The 19,795-nt window shown below is 37.8% G+C and overlaps 1 protein-coding gene across 1 annotated transcript in view; it reads left to right on the top strand.

The window, feature by feature from the left end:
- Nucleotides 1–19,795, top strand: part of CSMD1 (CUB and Sushi multiple domains 1) — a 1,854,468-nt gene that overhangs the window by 1,359,312 nt on the left and 475,361 nt on the right. Inside the window, exons 13-15 of the mRNA XM_063441118.1 lie at nt 3,662–3,844; nt 13,788–14,114; nt 14,606–14,800. Of these exons, the coding sequence (XP_063297188.1) occupies nt 3,662–3,844; nt 13,788–14,114; nt 14,606–14,800 (705 nt within the window). The remainder of the gene's footprint in view (nt 1–3,661; nt 3,845–13,787; nt 14,115–14,605; nt 14,801–19,795) is intronic.

Here is a 19,795-nt window from a genome sequence, read left to right as displayed (position 1 = left end):
AATCTATGGTTTGTATAGATTTCAAATGTAGCCATACAGAATCATTACAGACAACAAACAAGTGAACATGAAAAAGTTACAATCTTAATGGTAAGTCTTTCATTCTAATTAAACAAGCTCTAATAGCTTTGCAGAAGTGTGAAATATTTCCACCGTATGAGATATCAGCACATCAGTAGCTTGCATTCTAATATTTAAGGTGACACTCCATTGCTCAAAAAAACCACTTAAAACAAAACCCTATGTAGTAGATATACACCATGAAAACATACATGCCATTAATTATGCTTTTTTTTATTGGGGGCGTGTCTAAAAACAGCTTCCAGAATCTGCAGTCTTTGCAAGCCATCTCCTTCTTCCCTAGCCCAGACTTTCTGTGGCTGTCCAATCACAGACATCCCAATGCAGCTCAATGAAAAATATTGACATCTTTTGATTATCTCCAATGAACTGAATTACCAGGATATAAAAAGACTGGTTGTTTGATTGACAGCCAAAGGCGGGGGTAAAAGGGGGTAACATGGTTCATTTATAAAAGTTCCCCTTTTTTTATTTAAATTTTCACTTTTTATAAAATGAAAAAAACAGGACACACCCTTCATACAAAGGTAAAGTGAAGTGTTTTATGTGTTTGGAGTGTTCCTTTAATTTGTTTTGATAATTTATGAACAATTGCCAAGTACTCACATTATACATATATCATAAAATAACATCACAATTTTATAAAAACTAGGACAAGTAATGACAAATTAGTTAAAACATGCAAATTAAGACCATCTAGTTATTTTACAGCTTTTAAGCATTGACTTAAAATCTCAGATGATATTGCTTAACCCATTTGCTACCAAGTTTTTATTTTTCACTCATTCATTAAAAAATATTTGGAAAAGTAAAAACTTTAGGCAGTGTGCAGTGTCCTTTATCTTTCCATATTTTAGGCAGGTCTGAAATGGTAATATAAAACCAGAAATTCACTTTTTCTTACATACAGTAAATGGGACAAAAATAGATGAATAAAAATAGTCAAATACCTAGCTTATAAGTATGTGTAATGACCATGAAAGCATTATTGGCAGTGCAACTTACTCAAATTTAAAACAGACTGTAAAAAGAATGCCCTTGTTTGAGCATAATGCCCATAAACATTGAACTAAATACGGTTAAAATATATTTCTAAAATAAAGGTATTTAAAAACTGCCTTACCGATCTTTATCAATCTTTGGAATGCTAATGTAATGCAAATAGTAAAATTTTAGTGTCCGTTCACTCCCTTCATACTTGACTGTAGGAATGATATGCCCCATTTAAACTTCCTTTACTTTTTTAAATGTACTTACATATTTTAGCAAGTTTACAGGCATTGTATCAATAACTCATGGCGTCTAGCAGATAATGTTTTCCTCTACAGGTTAATAATTATATACAGAGTATAAATGCGTGTGTTGGGCTTTATGGACTAAATTTCATTCTGCAAAATACATCAATGCTTGATTTAGGTAATGAAATGGTTAAGAACTATTTCAGTTTCTCTATGTTTTAATAAATGATTTTGTCTTGTACAGCAGAACTTTAGTTTGCAGTCAGGATAAATATAAAATACTAACAAGTTATTTATGTGTTACACAAGTAATCTGTCATCAGTATATGACATTAATAAATGCTAAACCAAACCCGACAATGTGAAAGACAATGTAAAAAGAACTGTATGAATGCTTTCTAGCATGTTATCCATTTCAATATTACCACAGAATTATAGTCATTCCTTAGCTTAAACAAGTTGAGTAAGACATTTAAAGGCACTATACATGATAAATGAGCAGCATTGAAATGTATCATAGGTAATAAATGATACAGAACAATACAGCCCATAAGATTGTATTTGATAGTAGCTCTTGAGGTCAGCACTCTTTTCTGTTATTTTTATATCACCTAAGGCTACATGAAATGTCAACTGTCATTCTAACTCATACAATTTTTAACATTTACCTAACAATCCACCATCCCCTAGCGTTTTTCTAGCTACATGTATATAAAATATCATACTTCTGAAATTACAGTCATTCCTAATATGATATAAATATAGGTTATGGAATCAATATACCAAATGAGCTGCCTAAACATGTAGATATACGTAACACAGGAGGGGAGGATATGCATTAAAGAATGATTTCCAAAGTGACTTGCTCATTTACAATATCAATTTTGGTGGCTTTCAAATGCAGCCTAAATAATCTTTTCATTCCATACTTCTTTGTTGACTTTGACTCTTTGTGAATGGAATTCTGGGGAGGAGTAGTTAAAAAAAGGTGTGTATTTAGAAGGCATAAACGTAGAAGAAAACAGGAGGTAACCATAACCTATGTATACATAATATTTAAAACATGCTGTGGGTATAGAATGCCATAGTGATTAAAACAATGCATTAGGATGACGCAAAATGTAGGGTGGAACAAAGCACTCTGTGAGAACAAAAATAGAAGACAGCGTTAGGGTCTCCTAGCAGGGAAGTACCACAATGGTACATAACCTATGTATACATAATATTTAAAACATGCTGTGGGTATAGAATGCCATAGTGATTAAAACAATGCATTAGGATGACGCAAAATGTAGGGTGGAACAAAGCACTCTGTGAGAACAAAAATAGAAGACAGCGTTAGGGTCTTCTAGCAGGGAAGTACCACAATGGTCATTGTAAACCAATAGATCTAGCAGAGCACAGCAAAATAATCTTGTGATAGGGGCAGTAGAACGCCAAGGGAAACCATACTAAGGCAAATGGTTCACATTAGAATACTTATCCGCTACAGCCTGCTTTAATAGTTATGGTGCTTGGAGAACAAATGTATTTTTTTTCTTTTTTTTTTTTCTTTCAGTCATAGCTACATTAAATCTTACTAGTTATAACGTGTGTTAAAATGTATAGTCCATGTAAATATATCTCATTAATTCTTATTATCAGATTATATACATGTTACTGAACAAAATAACTGTAGGCTAGTCTACTACATTAAATAAAAAGCTCATTTAGAATAATATTTTATTTTACGAACTGTGTACTTGTTCTGGGTCATAAAGTACACTAGTTTTCTAAATGTAACATTTTAACATTCAATGTTAAGGTGGCAATGCATGGATGAAGGACCTGCACAGAAAATAAGTTATTAGCACATCTGTGCTGCCTTTTTTTTTTTTTTTTTTGAGGGGGCAGACAAGCTATTTCAATTTTTTTTATTTTTTATTTAAAAGACATATGTCACCATGTTCAATTGGGCCTTATTGGGAGCTCGAGGTACATTCCCTTGGTGTTTGTAGGGCTCTGGCCTTTTATAGTGGCCCATGGCAGAGTCAGGCAGCTGTGTGAAGGTTAATTAGGGCAAAACGGTGGATACAAGTTGCCATGCTGCTTGGTGTCCATACCACCCCCCCTCACCTCCCCATCCCCGGCATCACATTGTTGTTATTTGCTAACTCTTTAATATAAATTTACAGGAACATGTATTATCTCATGAACAGGTTTAACACAAGGTTATTTTTAATGCTTTAATCAATGTTATAAATTCCAGACAAGTGACAGCTCCCTTTAAAAACATGAAGATTATCTGTAAAGTGCTTTATCTTTTGGCATTCTAAAGGAGCTCTTTTTTTTTTTTTCTCTAGAAATAGAAAAAGGTGGCTGTGGAGACCCAGGCATTCCAGTGTATGGAAAACGAAATGGTAGCAGTTTTCTACATGGAGACATTCTCACATTTGAATGCCAATCAGCTTTTGAACTTGTGGGAGAAAAAACAATAACATGCCAACAAAATAATCAGTGGTCTGGAAATAAGCCGAGCTGTGTGTGTAAGTTTTCATTTTTTATTGATTCTTTTAAAAACGTACAAAATACAGATTAACCCCTTAAGGACTGAAGTAATTGTATAAATTCTGAACAAAAAGAAAATCTTGAATTTGCGCTACGTGTTTGTTCCACCATAATCCAAGGGTTTATCTTTAAGTGCCTATATATATATATTTTTTTTTTTTTTTTAAAGGACAGAAGATACTTTTTTTTTATAATCCTATATGTATACGTAACACAATATTAAGTGAATAAACTGTTAAAATTAAAAAAAAATAATTTCTTCACATTTTTGCTTATAATAATATTTACACGTCCAATGCAACTTAATAAATATAACTCAGATTCATACATCAGTACTGTTTGCTAACGCTAACCCTAAACCAATCCTCCAACACTATACCTATCATACCCCTTACCCTTTGCTTACACTAACAATAACCATATGCCTATCCTAACCTTAACCTTAATCCTACACTATCCTTAACTCTAAAACAGCATTAACCCAAAACGTAGCTTTACCAATATCTTAGCCTAACCCTACTCTAACACTAACTCTAACCCTACCTATCATTAAATCTAACACTAATCCAAGCCTTATCACTACTCCTAATCCAGCCCTTAGCCTTAAGGAAATCCTCTGCGCATATCAGTACTGATATCAGCAGTATTATAAGATATGTTACCTAGTTAAACAGTAAAGAGTGGTGTATTGCCAGAGGGGAGCCCTAAGTATCAATTACTTGGGTCATCTGGTGTGAACAGGGATTTAACCCTGCTCACACTGCATTTCTATCTATGGGGATTTAAAAAAAATAATTTAAAGAGCTGTATACAGCGCTCAATTTGAGCACTGCATGCAACTCATTTGTCACTAAAGGTGACCCAAGCTGACAGAGGCCAGCACCAGTTGTCATGAATTACCAAACTATATAAATGATGTATGCATACACATATAATCTCTGGCCCGTCTATTTTAACCCATTAACACCATTACGGCATTCCATTCCGTCCCCATATTAATGGGCTTTAAAGTTGTTGCTGCGTTCAGCCCCAGAGCCCAGTAGCTACTCACCTCCACCGTGATCTGTTCTGGGGAACTGCCTCACACCCCAGGCAGTCCCCCCTTGGGAATTAGAGATCACATGGCAGACATATATGTCTATACAGCTGCCTGCAGAGGGACTGCCTGGGTATGTCTGATCAGTTGCATAGCCAAAGAGGAAGAGACAGAGAAGTGAAGATAGGGGGAAGTGGTAATCTCTTTCTGACTTGTGAAGGTATTGAATGACCTAATTATCATATCAAAGGGTAAAGCTTATCCCCCTGTAAGAAAGGTATACATGTGCTTAGTGACATGACCCGTGGTCACCATATTAGTTTGATGATAGAATGTCACCACACCAGTTATCTATTGATAGCTAGACTCCCTGGTCTGAGCAGAAATGTAATCTTGCTAACACCAAAACTACAGGATGTACACCATGTTACAGTACCCCAATGTGGGTCCAACACTATTTTTAACACGGGAGATAAACATGCGAACTGCAACACTTACTACTTGAGCTTTTTCCAGAGACTCTCCCCAATTGTAAAAAAGTAATGATGGTCTAGGCACTCATGTTCAATCCTGTGGACAGATTTATTGGAGCAGAATCAAAACAACGTTTTGCACCACAACAGGGCCTTTATTAAGCTTGACAAATACCCTGTTGTGAGCCAAAACATTGAGAGAATTGGCCAACCTCAGGCCCGGTTGCACCCTTGGATCCAGGAGAGTGTGGTATCCATATTGGTAATTATATTGATGCACTTTGTGTCTCCCCAATTTTATGCTTTCCTGTGGTTATCACCAAAGATGCACCTAGGGTGGGTTGCTCAACCCATAAGGAATCTGGGCTGGATTCCAAATATGCACACACAAAAATTAGAATTGGGAGGCCGAGCCAAAACATGCATTTCTTATCACTGGTGCTGTTGTAAAGACTAACATTTATTGATCATCTCATTAAAAAGATATATATATATATATATATATATTATTATTATTATTATTATTTTATTATTTATATAGCGCCAACAAATTCCGTAGCGCTGTACAATGGGTGGACTAACAGACACATAATCAGACCACTGGACGTACAGGAACAGAGGGGGTTGAGGGCCCTGCTCAATGAGCTTACATGCTAGAGGGAGTGGGGTATAGTGACACAAACGGGTTAAAGTAGGGGAATTAAATAGTTTGTTAGAGAAGGGTTTATTGAGTGCTTGGTAGGTCATTTTTGACAGTTGCAGGAAAGGAGTCATGGGGTGGGGGATGAGAAGCCTGCTGACAGTTTAATTGATACGCTTTAACGAAGAAGTGAGTTTTCAAAGATTTTTTGAAGGAGTGGAGGCTGGGTGAAAGTCTGAGTGAGGAGGGAAGGGAGTTCCACAGAATAGGTGCAGCCCTAGAGAAGTCTTGAAGGCGAGCGTCAGAGGTGGGGATCCGGGCAGAGGATAGGCGTAGGTCTTGGGATGAGCGCAGGGGTCTCGACGGGACATACTTGTGTATGAGGGAGGATAGGTATGTTGGAGCAGCATTATGTAGGGATTTGTAAGCAAGTGCCAGAATTTTGAATTGGGCCCTATATCTAACTGGAAGCCAATGCAGGGACTGACAGAGCGTGGAGGCGTGGGAGGTGCGACCGGACAGGAAAATAAGCCTTGCAGCCGCATTCATTACAGATTGCAGCGGTGCAAGCTGGGAACATGTAAGACCGGTCAGAAGGGGATTGCAGTAGTCGAGGCGAGAGAGAACAACAGCATGAACCAATATCTTAGCCGCGTCTGGCGTTAGATATGGGCGGTGTGTATAGATTGTAGCTGTATTAGTCCAGTGATGTAGATGTAATAAACAGATAACATTTGTATCTTGTAATACCTTTTTTATTAGACTAAGAATTTTTTAATGACAAGCTTTCAGGAGAACCTCCCCTTTTCAAGTCTGAGCAAGACGACACACAGAATTCAAAGTTGAGTTGGGATACAGGGGTTAAAGCGACATGAGTGCAGATAAGACACAGGTTTGTTAGAAAATAGACACCATTCTTGCAGAGGGTCATAAATATCTTTCTGAAGAGCAGAGTGAGGGAGGAGAGGGAGGAAAAAAACAACAACAAGCAGACCGTGCAGAAGATGGTACACTTTATACATACACACACACACATAAATATATATATGCAAACGCATAAACACATGAACACATATACATAAACACATGCACATGAACTCATATACACAAATATAAATGCACAGTCACATATATAAGCATACATGCATAAGATATGGGAAAGCATAGGTCTACACATAGTACTTTCTATATTGATAAAATAAACATATTGGAATGCGTTTTAAAGTGTTGATACATATGACAGAACAGTAAGATAATGTGGGGGAGTGTTCATGTAAAGTGTTGGTAATGGGACAGGAAACCCAAATCAATATTTAGTCCTCTATTCTTGCTGTTAAACTGTTTGATCATTCTGGTTTCAAAAGTTTTTCTTTCTGGGTATTTTTAAAACCTCCTTTCAGTACTTTGAATTTTAGGTCCTTCATTGAGTGGCCAAGCTGGGTAAAGTGGTGTCCCACAGGAGTGCAGTATGATCTTTCTTTGTGGTGTTTAAAGGTGTGTTTGTGCATATTCATTCTGCCATTTAATTGCTGGATGGTTTACCCAATATAGCATCCTAGGTGGCATTTGGTGCAATAAATCATGTATACCACATTGCTGGATGTGCAGGAGCATGATCCTTTAATGCGTTTTATGGTTGTGTGTTGGCTGTGTTGTTTGTGCATATGTGCTGACACAGTTTACAGCAAGTTTTTTTTTGCACTGGTCCCATTTTCTTTATTGTTACCATCAGTGGGCAGCATCCTGTTGATTCATTTTTGTTGGAGGTTTGGTGACACACTAAACATGGATGACAGGGGAGAAGGGGGGGGGGGGGGGCACTGTGAAGATGTTTCGCACAGGGCACCTAAGGCCTAAGGCCGGCTCTACACTTACTCATATTTATTTTTACCATTTAGACAAAACACATATTAAGGATAAGAGCACACACATAATAAAGTGCAGTTTTAAATCTTATACAAGGTTACTTAAAAATCACCTATCAATATGTGTTGATTTGGTTACACCATGTTAAGCTTACCACTATTTAACAAATATGCTAACTGCAATAATTACTGCTTAACCCCTTAAGGACACATGACATGCGTGACATGTCATGATTCCCTTTTATTCCAGAAGTCTGGTCCTTAAGGGGTTAAACTGCTTCCAGAGACCCTCCTCAAATGTATGCGTCTCTGTGCTCTAAAGCCAAGCTGTGCTTGTACGTTTTAATTTTTTCTTAAGAAATATTGCAAAGAATGGAATATTCCATTTCTATCTATATTTAAAATTTTACATGATACTAATGTTTGCCATTTTGTTAATTGGAGTTAAATATATTGATAATTATCAGAGGGTACATCATGTTATGCAGAGTTAAACAAAATGTGCAATGAACTAAAATAATGCTACTAAATCTGTATTTGACTCAAATCACATTAATTATGAAGTCTGCTACATCATAGAGATTATAGCTTCTATTTCAAGCAAGAACATTTATTCTGCCAAGAAAAAAATATGCGGCATTGAGTTAGGTGAGTTTTTGGACACAAAAGCAACATAGTACTTTTTAATACAAATTATGTTCCTTTGTTTTTGACTTTGTTAACTAGGGTACATCAAATTAATGCCAAACCATGGTCGATGGGAGTTGCTAAACTGTGAATCCATCTGGTGCTTTAGCAAGGACAGATTGCCCATTAGGCCGAGCAGGCGTCTGCCTAAATGTTCATGTACTGTAAGGGGTGCATGTTTTCAGCACTTATAATGTGCCTTTTTGGAATGGTGGGGAGAGATATATGCCAAGAACTTTGGCCATTAACCTCAGTAGTCCAGTCGGTAGTACTTTGAAAATAATGTTACAAACTTACTTGTACCCTAAATACTTATTTTCCATTAAACCCAATATTTTAACTGCCTCCAAAAACATACCCAGAACAAACCTTTTCCTTAGTTCCAAATTTAAGTACTCAAAACCTAAACCTGAAAAAACTTTAATCCTAGGTTTTCCTCTCCCTAAAATTGAAACAGAAGGTGTGGCTTCACTGTCGATGTAGTTGGAAATTTGAGCAGAGAGCTCCACTGCTGCAACCCTCTAAAAAAGCACATATCTGCCAGTTCTGTGTGCCCACGAAGGCTTACTTACCTTCTCCTAATTTCCACACATCTCATGAAGGCCTCACAGAAAAAGACCAAAGGAGCCGCTGTGGCTTCCTTTTTCACCCCAGACACAGGATGTCTAATGCTCAATATAGCACCTCGAAGAGCATGCTGAGGGTGAATGAGGATCTTAATGATGGAGCATTAGACTTCTCTGCATCATATTCTTTTCAAATATATTTTTTTATTGATACATTTTTATAAAACATAATGGGCCCTTTTCCTTCCTGTTCCTTCCTTCGGGAAGAAGTATGACATTAGGCAGGTGGGGGGAAATTTTGGTCCTATATTTGGTATAACTAGCCAATGTGTTGCCTTGTTTTGAAATATGTTGCCATTGTAATATGTTATATTTTCAGAGTTGTGCTTTTGGGGGGACAGGAGGTGGAAGTGATGTAGACTTCCCCTAGTTTGTGTCTGGTGGTGATTACTTCTCTAGTGATATATCAAGAGAGGGGGGAGAAAAAAACAAAACAAACACATGGCATATGTTATTTTTTTAATGGTATATATTACTATTTTCTCCTGATTTTGGCTGAAGTTCAACTGATCTCTGATTGCTCTGCTTTATTAAACTTCCCTAAGGGTATACTGTGGGGGAAATTAGGTAGAGGTCTGTTATGACGTCCTCCCACTCCTATCAGCTTCAAACTGCATGGACACTAGCCTCCCTCTATGAGAGATTTCTGGGATCATAGAAATATTCTCTGTTTCAGGGTAGCACTCATGGAGGTATCAAGCCTTTAGCAAAGCTCTGGGGGCTGGGATCTGTTTGTTTGGGGGAGGGGAGATGTGGCAGTGCAGTGGGAATGGGAGGTTAGGAACAGTTTAGGTATTCCTTCTTGCGTTTAGGGATTGTTGATTATATTCATTAACTTGATTCCTCAATACCTTCTTTGTTTAGAGGTTTGATTATATTTTGTTTTTTTTCCCTCGTTGGACTCAGCTATCCAGTTGCAGTAATGTGGGAGCATCAACATCCTGTCCCATGGCTGAATTTGATCTAGAAGGGTTGGCCACCCCTAATTTAAACCTTGCAGTTTATGTCTAGACTTTAGTTCTCTTCAAAGGCCAGTTGACTTCTCCCTGTGGGTGTTCCTACTTTCACAGTCTGTTAATGGGTTACCCAAACATGCTCAGAAACTACTGTTTGTTGCAGATCACATACACCCCTCAATGGCAATGATATTGCCTGTTTCTAGTGGCCTCTTTCAGCAGGAAAATGCACCCTGCCCCATTTAAAAAAAAAATTGTTTGAGGAACATATCAAAAAGTAGCTACAGATTCCCTATATCTCAACCTGATTGACCATCAATGGGATCTGCTGAAACAACAAATGCAATCTATGGAGGCCCCACCACTCAACTTGCAGTATCTGCTACTAAAGTCTTGGTGCCAGATACCACATGTTCAGAGGTCTTGTGGAGTCCATGCCTCAACACATTTGAGATGTTTTGCATGTGCATATTAAGAAGGTGGTTTTAATGTGGTGGCTGTGTATATATTAAGACATTCTTATGCATGCAATCCTACTGTTGACCAATTAAGCAAATGCATTGTATTTTTTTTATTGGTTTGTTATTTTACTAAGGGGTAGAGGGGAAAGGTGATCTTAAAATTTTGTGCATACGCATCCATCCTTGAGTTTTAGCCCAAAGCAAACTATGATCACCTGCTGTAAGCAGTACAAGACATTCTTCAACTCCATGCAGTCATATATCCAATCATGTTTTCCGCTAACTCACCTTACTCCCATTAAGTCTCTTTTTCTCCACTCACCAAATGTGTGTCAATGTATACACCTGTATTTCTTTTCCCTCTTATGTTTATCACCCCTTCTCACTAACTCCCCTTTCTATCTCTCTCATCTCACTAATTATTAGACGTGTGAACTTTTGCAAATTGAAATTTGGCTGTTTGGTAGTGTTCCAAAGTGCTATATGGACATATACTCAAGAAAACTATTAGGATGATGGCTGAAAAAAAACCCCCAGATGATTGATGTGAAAAAAAGATGATTGATGACTAGGGGGCAGCCACTAAATTTAGTTTTTTTTCACAGATCAAGTGAGAAGTGACCAATAGGAGGGGACTTCAGTATTTATATATATATATATATATATATATATATATATATATATATATATATATATATATATATATATATATATATATATATATATATATATATATATATATATATATAATATATATATATATATATATAAAAATATAAATATAATTGTTTTTCAATGCCTCTCCTCTTTTTCCCTCTATTGATTATTGTTTCTCAGTTAATATATAAACCAAATAATGGAAAAATATGCCTATTAGAGTACTGAGAAATATATACATAACATTTATATCATGTATATATTTTACTGTATACTGATCAGTGTATTTTCACTTCAGATTTGGTGAGTCAGAATGTTTCCCCAAATATTTTGCCATGGATAATATCCGTCCGAAAAGTGTTGGACTTCCTAAACAAAATTAAAATTTCAGGAAAAATGATTTGGTCGAACCGACCTTTCCCAATGTCACAAGTCTACTAGTTACCCTTGTATCCTGCTACTTGACTAAATCTGAGGATAAAGAGACACATTTCTGAATAGAGATTTCCCAAACAGTTCGCCGGGAACTATTCGCCAGCGAACATAGCTTGTTCGAGGTCACAACGGCGGGTGAACATATGCGATGTTCTTCCGCCCCCTATTCGTCATCATTGAGTAAACTTTGACCCTGTACGTCACAGTCAGCAGACACATTCCAGCCAATCAGCAGCAGACCCTCCCTCCCAGACCTTCCCACCTCCATGACGAATAGGGGGCGGACCAAACATCGCATATGTTCGCCGGCCGCGGTGACTGTGAACAAGCTATGTTCGCCGGCGAACAGTTCCCGGCGAACTGTTCGGGACATCTCTATTTCTAAATCTCTATCCCCTAAAATCATTCCCTAATATATCCCTAGGTTTCTAGACAATAATAAAGAGTGCAGACAAGCAACATTTTTGAAGGTGGATCATTTCCCTAAACTCTGACCTTGTATGAAATTATGATAAAATCACAAGATATTAATCAAAAATTAAAGTGGAGATAACAGTTCAATTCAATTGTTTACAAAAGTAAAACAATTTTTGTCTCTAAATCTGTTGAACTTCTAACACAATTTGATGTAAATTCATAAATGAGACAAATGTTAATGTTTTTTATAGAAATGTATCTATACAGTAAAATAGAAATATATCTTATGCTAACCCAATATATGTTCACTTGTGCGGTGCACATATTACTACTTTATCCTGTAAGTCAAACTGATATTGTTATTTCTTTCTTGTGAATCCATTGTACATCACTGTGGAAACTTACTGGTTTATTTTTTTTTTTAATTCTTTATTTTTGAGTGCAGAGTTAAGTACAGGCGTAAACAGTGACTTGTTCAGTGTTACATATCGCATTATACTTTTGGCAGAGGTAGTCAAGAGGAACTGCACTTTTTTTTGTTTTGTTATAACAAAATAGAAACACAAGTAAGACAGGTTATAGATATCACAAGTAAATCCACACACAAAGACATAGGTTGAGCTTGCACTATTTCTGTGGAAATACGAGAGACCTCAAAAGCCCTATGCTATGTGGGTAAACACGAAGAGAAGGAGCAGGGTTATAGACCAAGGCTATGATAGGGAACACAATGTAAATAAAAATAAAAATACCACTGGGTAAGATAAGTAGTCTCGGGTAGCCATGAAGTGAATACTGCAAAAATGGTGTCTAGTAGCTAAGCTAGGGCTGTGATTGAGAGGGCGAGATTATTGTAAACCCCAGGGCTACCGGTAAGGCACACCGTGCTCTCAGCCAATGCCAAGTGCTGGTAAGTCCCAACTGTCCTCTCCCTCTGCAGGTAGGGCCCTTTGACTGAGCCATGTCACCATATATTCCGGGAGGATTGTGTCCAAGATGGGAGATGAGGTTCGTTGTTGCGATTCCTCCGTGTTGCGTGCCCTATGATTGGGTAAGTCGACGCTTGGTGCAGGCAGGTGTTGTCGTGGGCAGTGAAGCTTGGTTTGCATTGGAGGAGACGAGTTGCGTTGAGCAGTAGGGCCAGAGTGGCGAGGGAAGTGTGCCCTCCGTGCTGGCAGCTTATGCCGTCATTTCTGCAATGTCCCTTTGGGGAGATGCCAGGTTTGTGTGAGCATGCGTCGATGGGTAGCTGAGCATGAGGCCGCAGCCTTGCCAGCTGGGTTGGAGGTGAGTCTCCCAGCCTGAAGCTTTTTCCAGAATAGCTCACAGATGTGATCAAAGGCTAGGAGGAACTTGTTTGCGTCTGGTAGTGAGCATGGTGCGATGTCCGCTTCTGCTTGCCGAAACTTACTGGTTTATTAATTGATCACTTGAGTAGATGTTTAGGGCATCCAGGTAGTTCAGATGATGGAATTTCTAGCTGTATTGCTGAACCTGAGATTACTATGAAATCCTATTAAACATAGGCCAAAACATGCAAAGATTGCCATATGCCATCAAATGACATACTTTTATATGAAATAAACAACAAAAGGCTGATAAGGTTTGTCTGAACTATAATTTGGTATTTTAGCAAAATGTTAATAATGTTTCATTTTACTTTTCCAGTTTCATGTTTCTTTAATTTTACTGCACCTTCTGGGATTGTTCTCTCACCAAATTATCCAGAAGAGTATGGAAACAATATGAACTGTATATGGTTAATAATCTCTGAGCCTGGAAGCCGTATTCATTTGATTTTCAATGATTTCGACATAGAGCCTCAATTTGATTATGTTGCTGTCAAAGATGAAGGTATTTCTGAATTACCAGCTCTTGGGACGTTTTCTGGAAATGAAGTTCCTTCTCAAATTGCAAGTAACAGCCACATTGTGCGCCTAGAGTTCCAGTCTGACCACTCAACCACTGGAAGAGGCTTTAATATCACCTATACAAGTAAGAAATACATTATCTATAGTTTAGAAAACGAATATAAAGGAAATAATACAACACCTCATAAAAAATAAAATAAATACATCTTAAATGTGCTTACATTTATACTGTGAGATTGATGTTTAAGTGGGAGATAATTGATTTTGTATTTTAAATATAGTAAATAGAATAAACAATTCTTCTGTTTCAAGCTAAAGAGAATGGCAAAATTATTCACCACATAATCCAATTTATGTGACACCAAACAAGAGATAAAGTTTAAAAAAGTTCTACAAACTGCTACAATTCAAGATAATGAGTAAACAGTCAAACTTGGAGTTCATGAACTATGCTGTATTGGTATTCTATCACCTAAACAGTAGACTGCTTAAATCCCAATTGCAAATTTCTGGCCAAAAAGCCCTCTGTGTTTCCAAATTTACTATTTGGGCTTTTGCAGTCTAAATTACGTGGACTCTCTTTGTAAGTCATTGTTTCAAATTTATTTTTCACAGCTTTTGGTCAAAATGAATGTCATGATCCTGGAATCCCTATGAATGGAAAACGTTTTGGGGACAGATTTTTACTTGGAAGCACTGTGTCTTTTCATTGTGATGAAGGATTTATTAAAACTCAAGGATCTGAATCCATCACTTGTATCATTCAGGAAGGAAATGTGGTATGGAGTTCTACAGTTCCACGGTGTGAAGGTAATACAAATCAAATATCATAAATTTTATCTGTAAGATGTCTCTTTGTTTAATATTTGTCAAAACAAAAAACAAAATATGAGTTAGAAATGCTTGCAAGAAACAATCCTACATAGTAGCATAGGATGCTCAGTCCATCTTTCCTATGGGGAAGACCTAATGCATGTGTGGTAATCACCACACGTTAGGTCCCCCCATTGGATGACATTGGAGGAGGTAGAGCGCTGACCCAGCGCAGAGGGAGATTGGTGCTGGTCTCGGGTGAGTAAATAAAGGGTTTTCAACCATTTACAGCTTTGTATTCCTTACACTATAGATTCCCTAAAAGGTTTTCAACAATCATTACAACCCAGCTTTAGGCAATTCTCACAGCATTCTAAACATATTTATCACATTAAATGTTGTCTAGAATGGCAGACAGGAGAAGACCAAGTCCAGGCAAATATACCGAACTATCTAATGTATTTTGTATGTTTTAGATATAGAAAAAGGGCATGCTCTGTATAAGTGATTATGTGATATGTAAATAGTTAGACAAATAGATAGACAGACTATAATGAATATTATAATGAAAGGCTAATAACTGAAATGATTCCCCATCTGCACAAAGCTGCTTCTGTTTATATAGTTTTCTTCAGTGTGATACTTGTATATCTCATAACTGCAATCTCTTGCACAACATCAGGTCCAACATAAATAAAATGAACACTACTAGCTCTATTATTATTATTATTATTATTATTATTATTATTATTATTATTATTAGTAGTAGTAGTAGTAGTAGTAGTAGTAGTAGTAGTATTTATATAGCTCCAGCTTTTCCTGCAGCACTTTACAATAAAAGGGGAATTTACCAAATAAGACAATAACAAAGTGTAACAGGAACAATAGGTAGTTGAGGACCCTGCTCAAACGAGCTTACAGTCTAGAGGAGGTAGGGTATAAAAACACAATAGGAAGGGTATTGAGAGAGGCAGAAAATAGACATGGTGGGTAAGTAGCAGAACTGGAGGTGAGAGTGGAGTGTGGCCTTATAAGAGAGAGCGAGAGGAAGGTTTGAGAGGTAGAAGTTACTCTTGGAGGCCATTGGCATTCCTGAAAAGATGGGCTTTGATGGACTTCTTAAAGTATTGAAGACTAGGGGAGAGTCTGACAGGGGTAGGCAGGATGTTCCAAATGAAAGGAGCCGCCCGTGAGAAGTCTTACAGGCGTGAATTTGCAGTAAGGGTGTAAGCAGCAGAAAGGAGAAGGAGCAGCAGAAATGAGAAGGAGAAGGCAGCAGAAAGGAGCATGCCCCCTCTCTCCTTTCTGCTGCTCCTTTCTGAGCAGCAGAAAGGAGATAGGGGCATACTTATGAATCAGTGAAGAAATGTAAGAGGGGCTAGAGTTCGTTAGAGTTTTATAGGTGTTACGGCTTACCTTGGTTGGAGTACAAAGTGCAGAGATGTATGCTCACCCTTGCAGATAAACACAGCGCACGGTAACCAGGTAAGAAGCTACCTGGGCTGTGAATCTGTGCACGGGGGCTAGACAGGAACGATAACCGGGTACGAGGTAACAGAAAAGTGCAAATCCAGAAGAGTAGTCAGGTACGGTATCAAAAAGGTCAGGGTAGGCGGCAAACAGGCAATAAGGTAGATTCTTCAAGCAGAGGTCACAAGCCAAGTCAGTCTTAGGCAACAGGAAACAAGACACAATGAATTGACACTGCCCTCAGGGAGTGGGATACCTGGGAAAATGATCCATCTGCCTCAGGTGGACTTAGATTGACAGGTGGGAGCAACTGGTGAAGTACAGCCCCCTGATGCTGCAGGCAATGTTGGATAAACAAGGCTAGGTCCACAAGTACTGAAGTGGTTCAGAGGCAGGAATGCAGGATTAGGATGCAGAAGGACACAGGTTCAAATCCCCTATCTGGCACCTGTGGGACAACCATGCCTGGCCATCAGGATGGCACAGTGAGAACCATGGCAGTAGGTCTATAAAACCTTTTTTGATTGGATAAGTTATGGTACAAGTAACTCGATAGATAGACAGATAGATAGGTCGATCAGAAACATTTCTCCTGTCAGTTAGATACCATGTTATTTATTATCCTCAAAATCACAGGCCAAAAAGTGGAGAAACAGTTAGTTCCTATTTTCTAGGCCAATGCCATATTATTATCAATATCCATATCCTTACACAGCAGAAAAGGCATTAAGCAGTGGTGGACTGGGTCTGAAAATATTGGTTGAGAGGAGGCAGGGTGCCCACCCACAACCATAAGGCTATCATGTAATTGTTATAAGAAATACATTTTCAAAACAGCGCCAGTGGAAAAAGGGTACCGTTACATTTATTGTGAAAAAAAAATATTGTTTACTTGTTACAGTGTACATATATTGAACATATTACTGGCAGTATACAATAGATACTAAATGTAAATACAGATTTTTATAATTTAAAAATATATAGTTTTAAAAATTTAAATAAATGGTGGATATTTCTTTTTTAATTATACTTTATTTAGCATCTTCACAGCAATTCACAAAAATATAAAAGTACAACAATTGCCATTTCAAGTTTTTGAAACATAAATACCGAAGCATTCAAATATTATATTTGACATTTTTACATAACATATGGTCAAATCCTCTGGTTACTTTAACAAAAATATTGGAATTTCAATGAAATGGAACTTAAGATATTAAAAATAGGCATATAAGCAGTATATTGCACATACCAAATGATGAACTGCATTTACCTCTATGATAGCATAAATATCTACTAAAGACTAAATGTGGTCCAAACTCCATAAGTCAAATATAGAAAAACATAGTTAAGGAGTGTCAGGCCCCCTGCCCCACGCCACTTGCGGCGACCTTGCTTACCTCATCACCGCGAACTGCGTCATCTGGTCCCTGTTTCCAGACTGGCAGTGTGTCTGATATTGCACGCTCCAGAGCAGCTTCCTTATATGTGTGCTGCACGTGGTCATGTGACCCGGCACACAGTGATGACCTCAGAGACCACAAGGGAGGGAAGAAGCTCCTTCCACGTGTTGTGGTTAACACTAATTGGAGATTAGCCAATCAGACACACCCTGTGTGTACATAAGCTAACCTCTCCCTTGCCTCAGTGCCCTGTTGTGGTCTTTGGTTTACCATTGAGCTTTGTATTTGTTATTTGGATTTCCTGGTAACTGATATTTGGCTTTGTCTCTTGTTATTCCGTCTCTTTATTTCCCTTGACCTTGGCTCGTGTTTTGACTATCCCTTTTTGCATAACCTAACCATTCTAAGGATTGGTATTGCAATTCTCTCTACTCTGTTCTGTCTGAGTGTTAGGGTTCCCTAGTGAACGATACCAGGATCAATTGCAGTGTTTATTAAACATAAACTTTCTGTAGGGAGAGTAGGAATGGACTATTTCTAGTTTTCCACTGCCCTGCATCACCATGTATTGGTAAAATAAAAACAGACCTGGGGCCATGTATATGAAAACCATGACAAAGAATAAGAAAAAATCTACAAATATGCCATAAGTATGGGCTTGTCACTGAGAAATTAAATGCAGTTGACCTTTATTATAATCATACAAATACAAATTTTCATAGAGGTATGCAGGGCCCCCCGGCCATATAATTTTAAGTCATCACACAGCACCCCCATCCAGGTATACAGCTTGGGAACACTATATGATGATTTGTATAACAATAATAAATTTATATTGTAGGGGTGGGGAGGGGGCTGTATACCTGGATGGGTGGTGCTCTATAATAATTGATATATTAATAATACAAATATATGGCTGTCGGGTTGTATATCTAACTGCCACCGAGCCATATAATTTTATTAATATTATACAAATCTTCATACACCACACCCATCCAGGTATACAGCCCCCCCCCCCCAACTATATAATTGTATTATTATTATACAAACCTTCATACAGCACCCCCTCATTCAGGTGTACAGCCTGGGGACACTATATGATGATTTGTATAACAATAATGCATTTATATGGCTAGGGGGGCCCTGTATAGCTGGATGGTGGCACTGTATATGTGGCTGCACATTTTGAGGATGAGCTGTGGCTTGTGGGGACAGCTGAAGTGAGAGAGAGACCTCCACAATTACCCACCTTCCAAAGGAAAACTTTGTCACAGCTTGTGACTAACATGCGCCGACTAGGAGGAGACTGTCAGCACCGTCTTTGCTCTGTCGCAGTGTGCCCCTAGTGTGACTATGTCTCTGCGTGAGTTGTCACGGTCAAGCTACAGGCACAGGGCAGTGGAGGAGCAAGTCCAACACTATGCAGCGATGCCAATGCCGATTGTCTCATAGTATAGTAAAAAACTAACGTGCACAATGCTTTCAGAGATTGTTGTGGGCTTAAGGGACAGTTACTTTGGGCCCCAGCTGCCCCTTTTGCCCAGCTGCCGCTTTTTAACATTTTTGTTTAAGGGGGCACAATTCATCAGTGGCCCACAGGACCCACTTGCCATTGGGTAAGCTAACACACTGGCCAGTCCTCCACTGTCATTAAGCACATGGTAAATTATACCATGCTTTCTCATCCTGTAAGCTTACACGTTGAGTTAAATGCCATGATGCAAATGAAAATGAAAAAGAATCTGTAAAAAAAAAAAAAAAAATCTAAATGTTTGGGTCTTTATAGCTCAGTTATAACAGCCTTTTGAAATGAAATTAAAATGTATACAATTTACTTCTAAAGTAAATTACAATATAATTAGTTTGGTCTGGTATATAGAGCAGGAACGCAATACAGTACCTTTTTGTATCTGAATTACATGAGAATGCATGCAACGTTTTGTAAGAGAATTATAAGTCGAAGACTGTTTGACATTTGGCAAACTGAAAATATTTATATATTTAGAATTTTATGATTAATCTTTTTTTGGTATTTTTAGTTTTTCACTTTAAAATTCTGGTGGGCATAAACAAGGTTCTGTATTTAATTAAAACTTACTCAATGCCAAATTGTATTATT

Source organism: Pelobates fuscus, chromosome 2 (assembly GCF_036172605.1).
Source record: "Pelobates fuscus isolate aPelFus1 chromosome 2, aPelFus1.pri, whole genome shotgun sequence".
NCBI lineage: Eukaryota > Metazoa > Chordata > Amphibia > Anura > Pelobatidae > Pelobates > Pelobates fuscus.
Note: the sequence above shows the minus strand (reverse complement) of the source record. Positions and strands in the feature narration are given on the sequence as shown.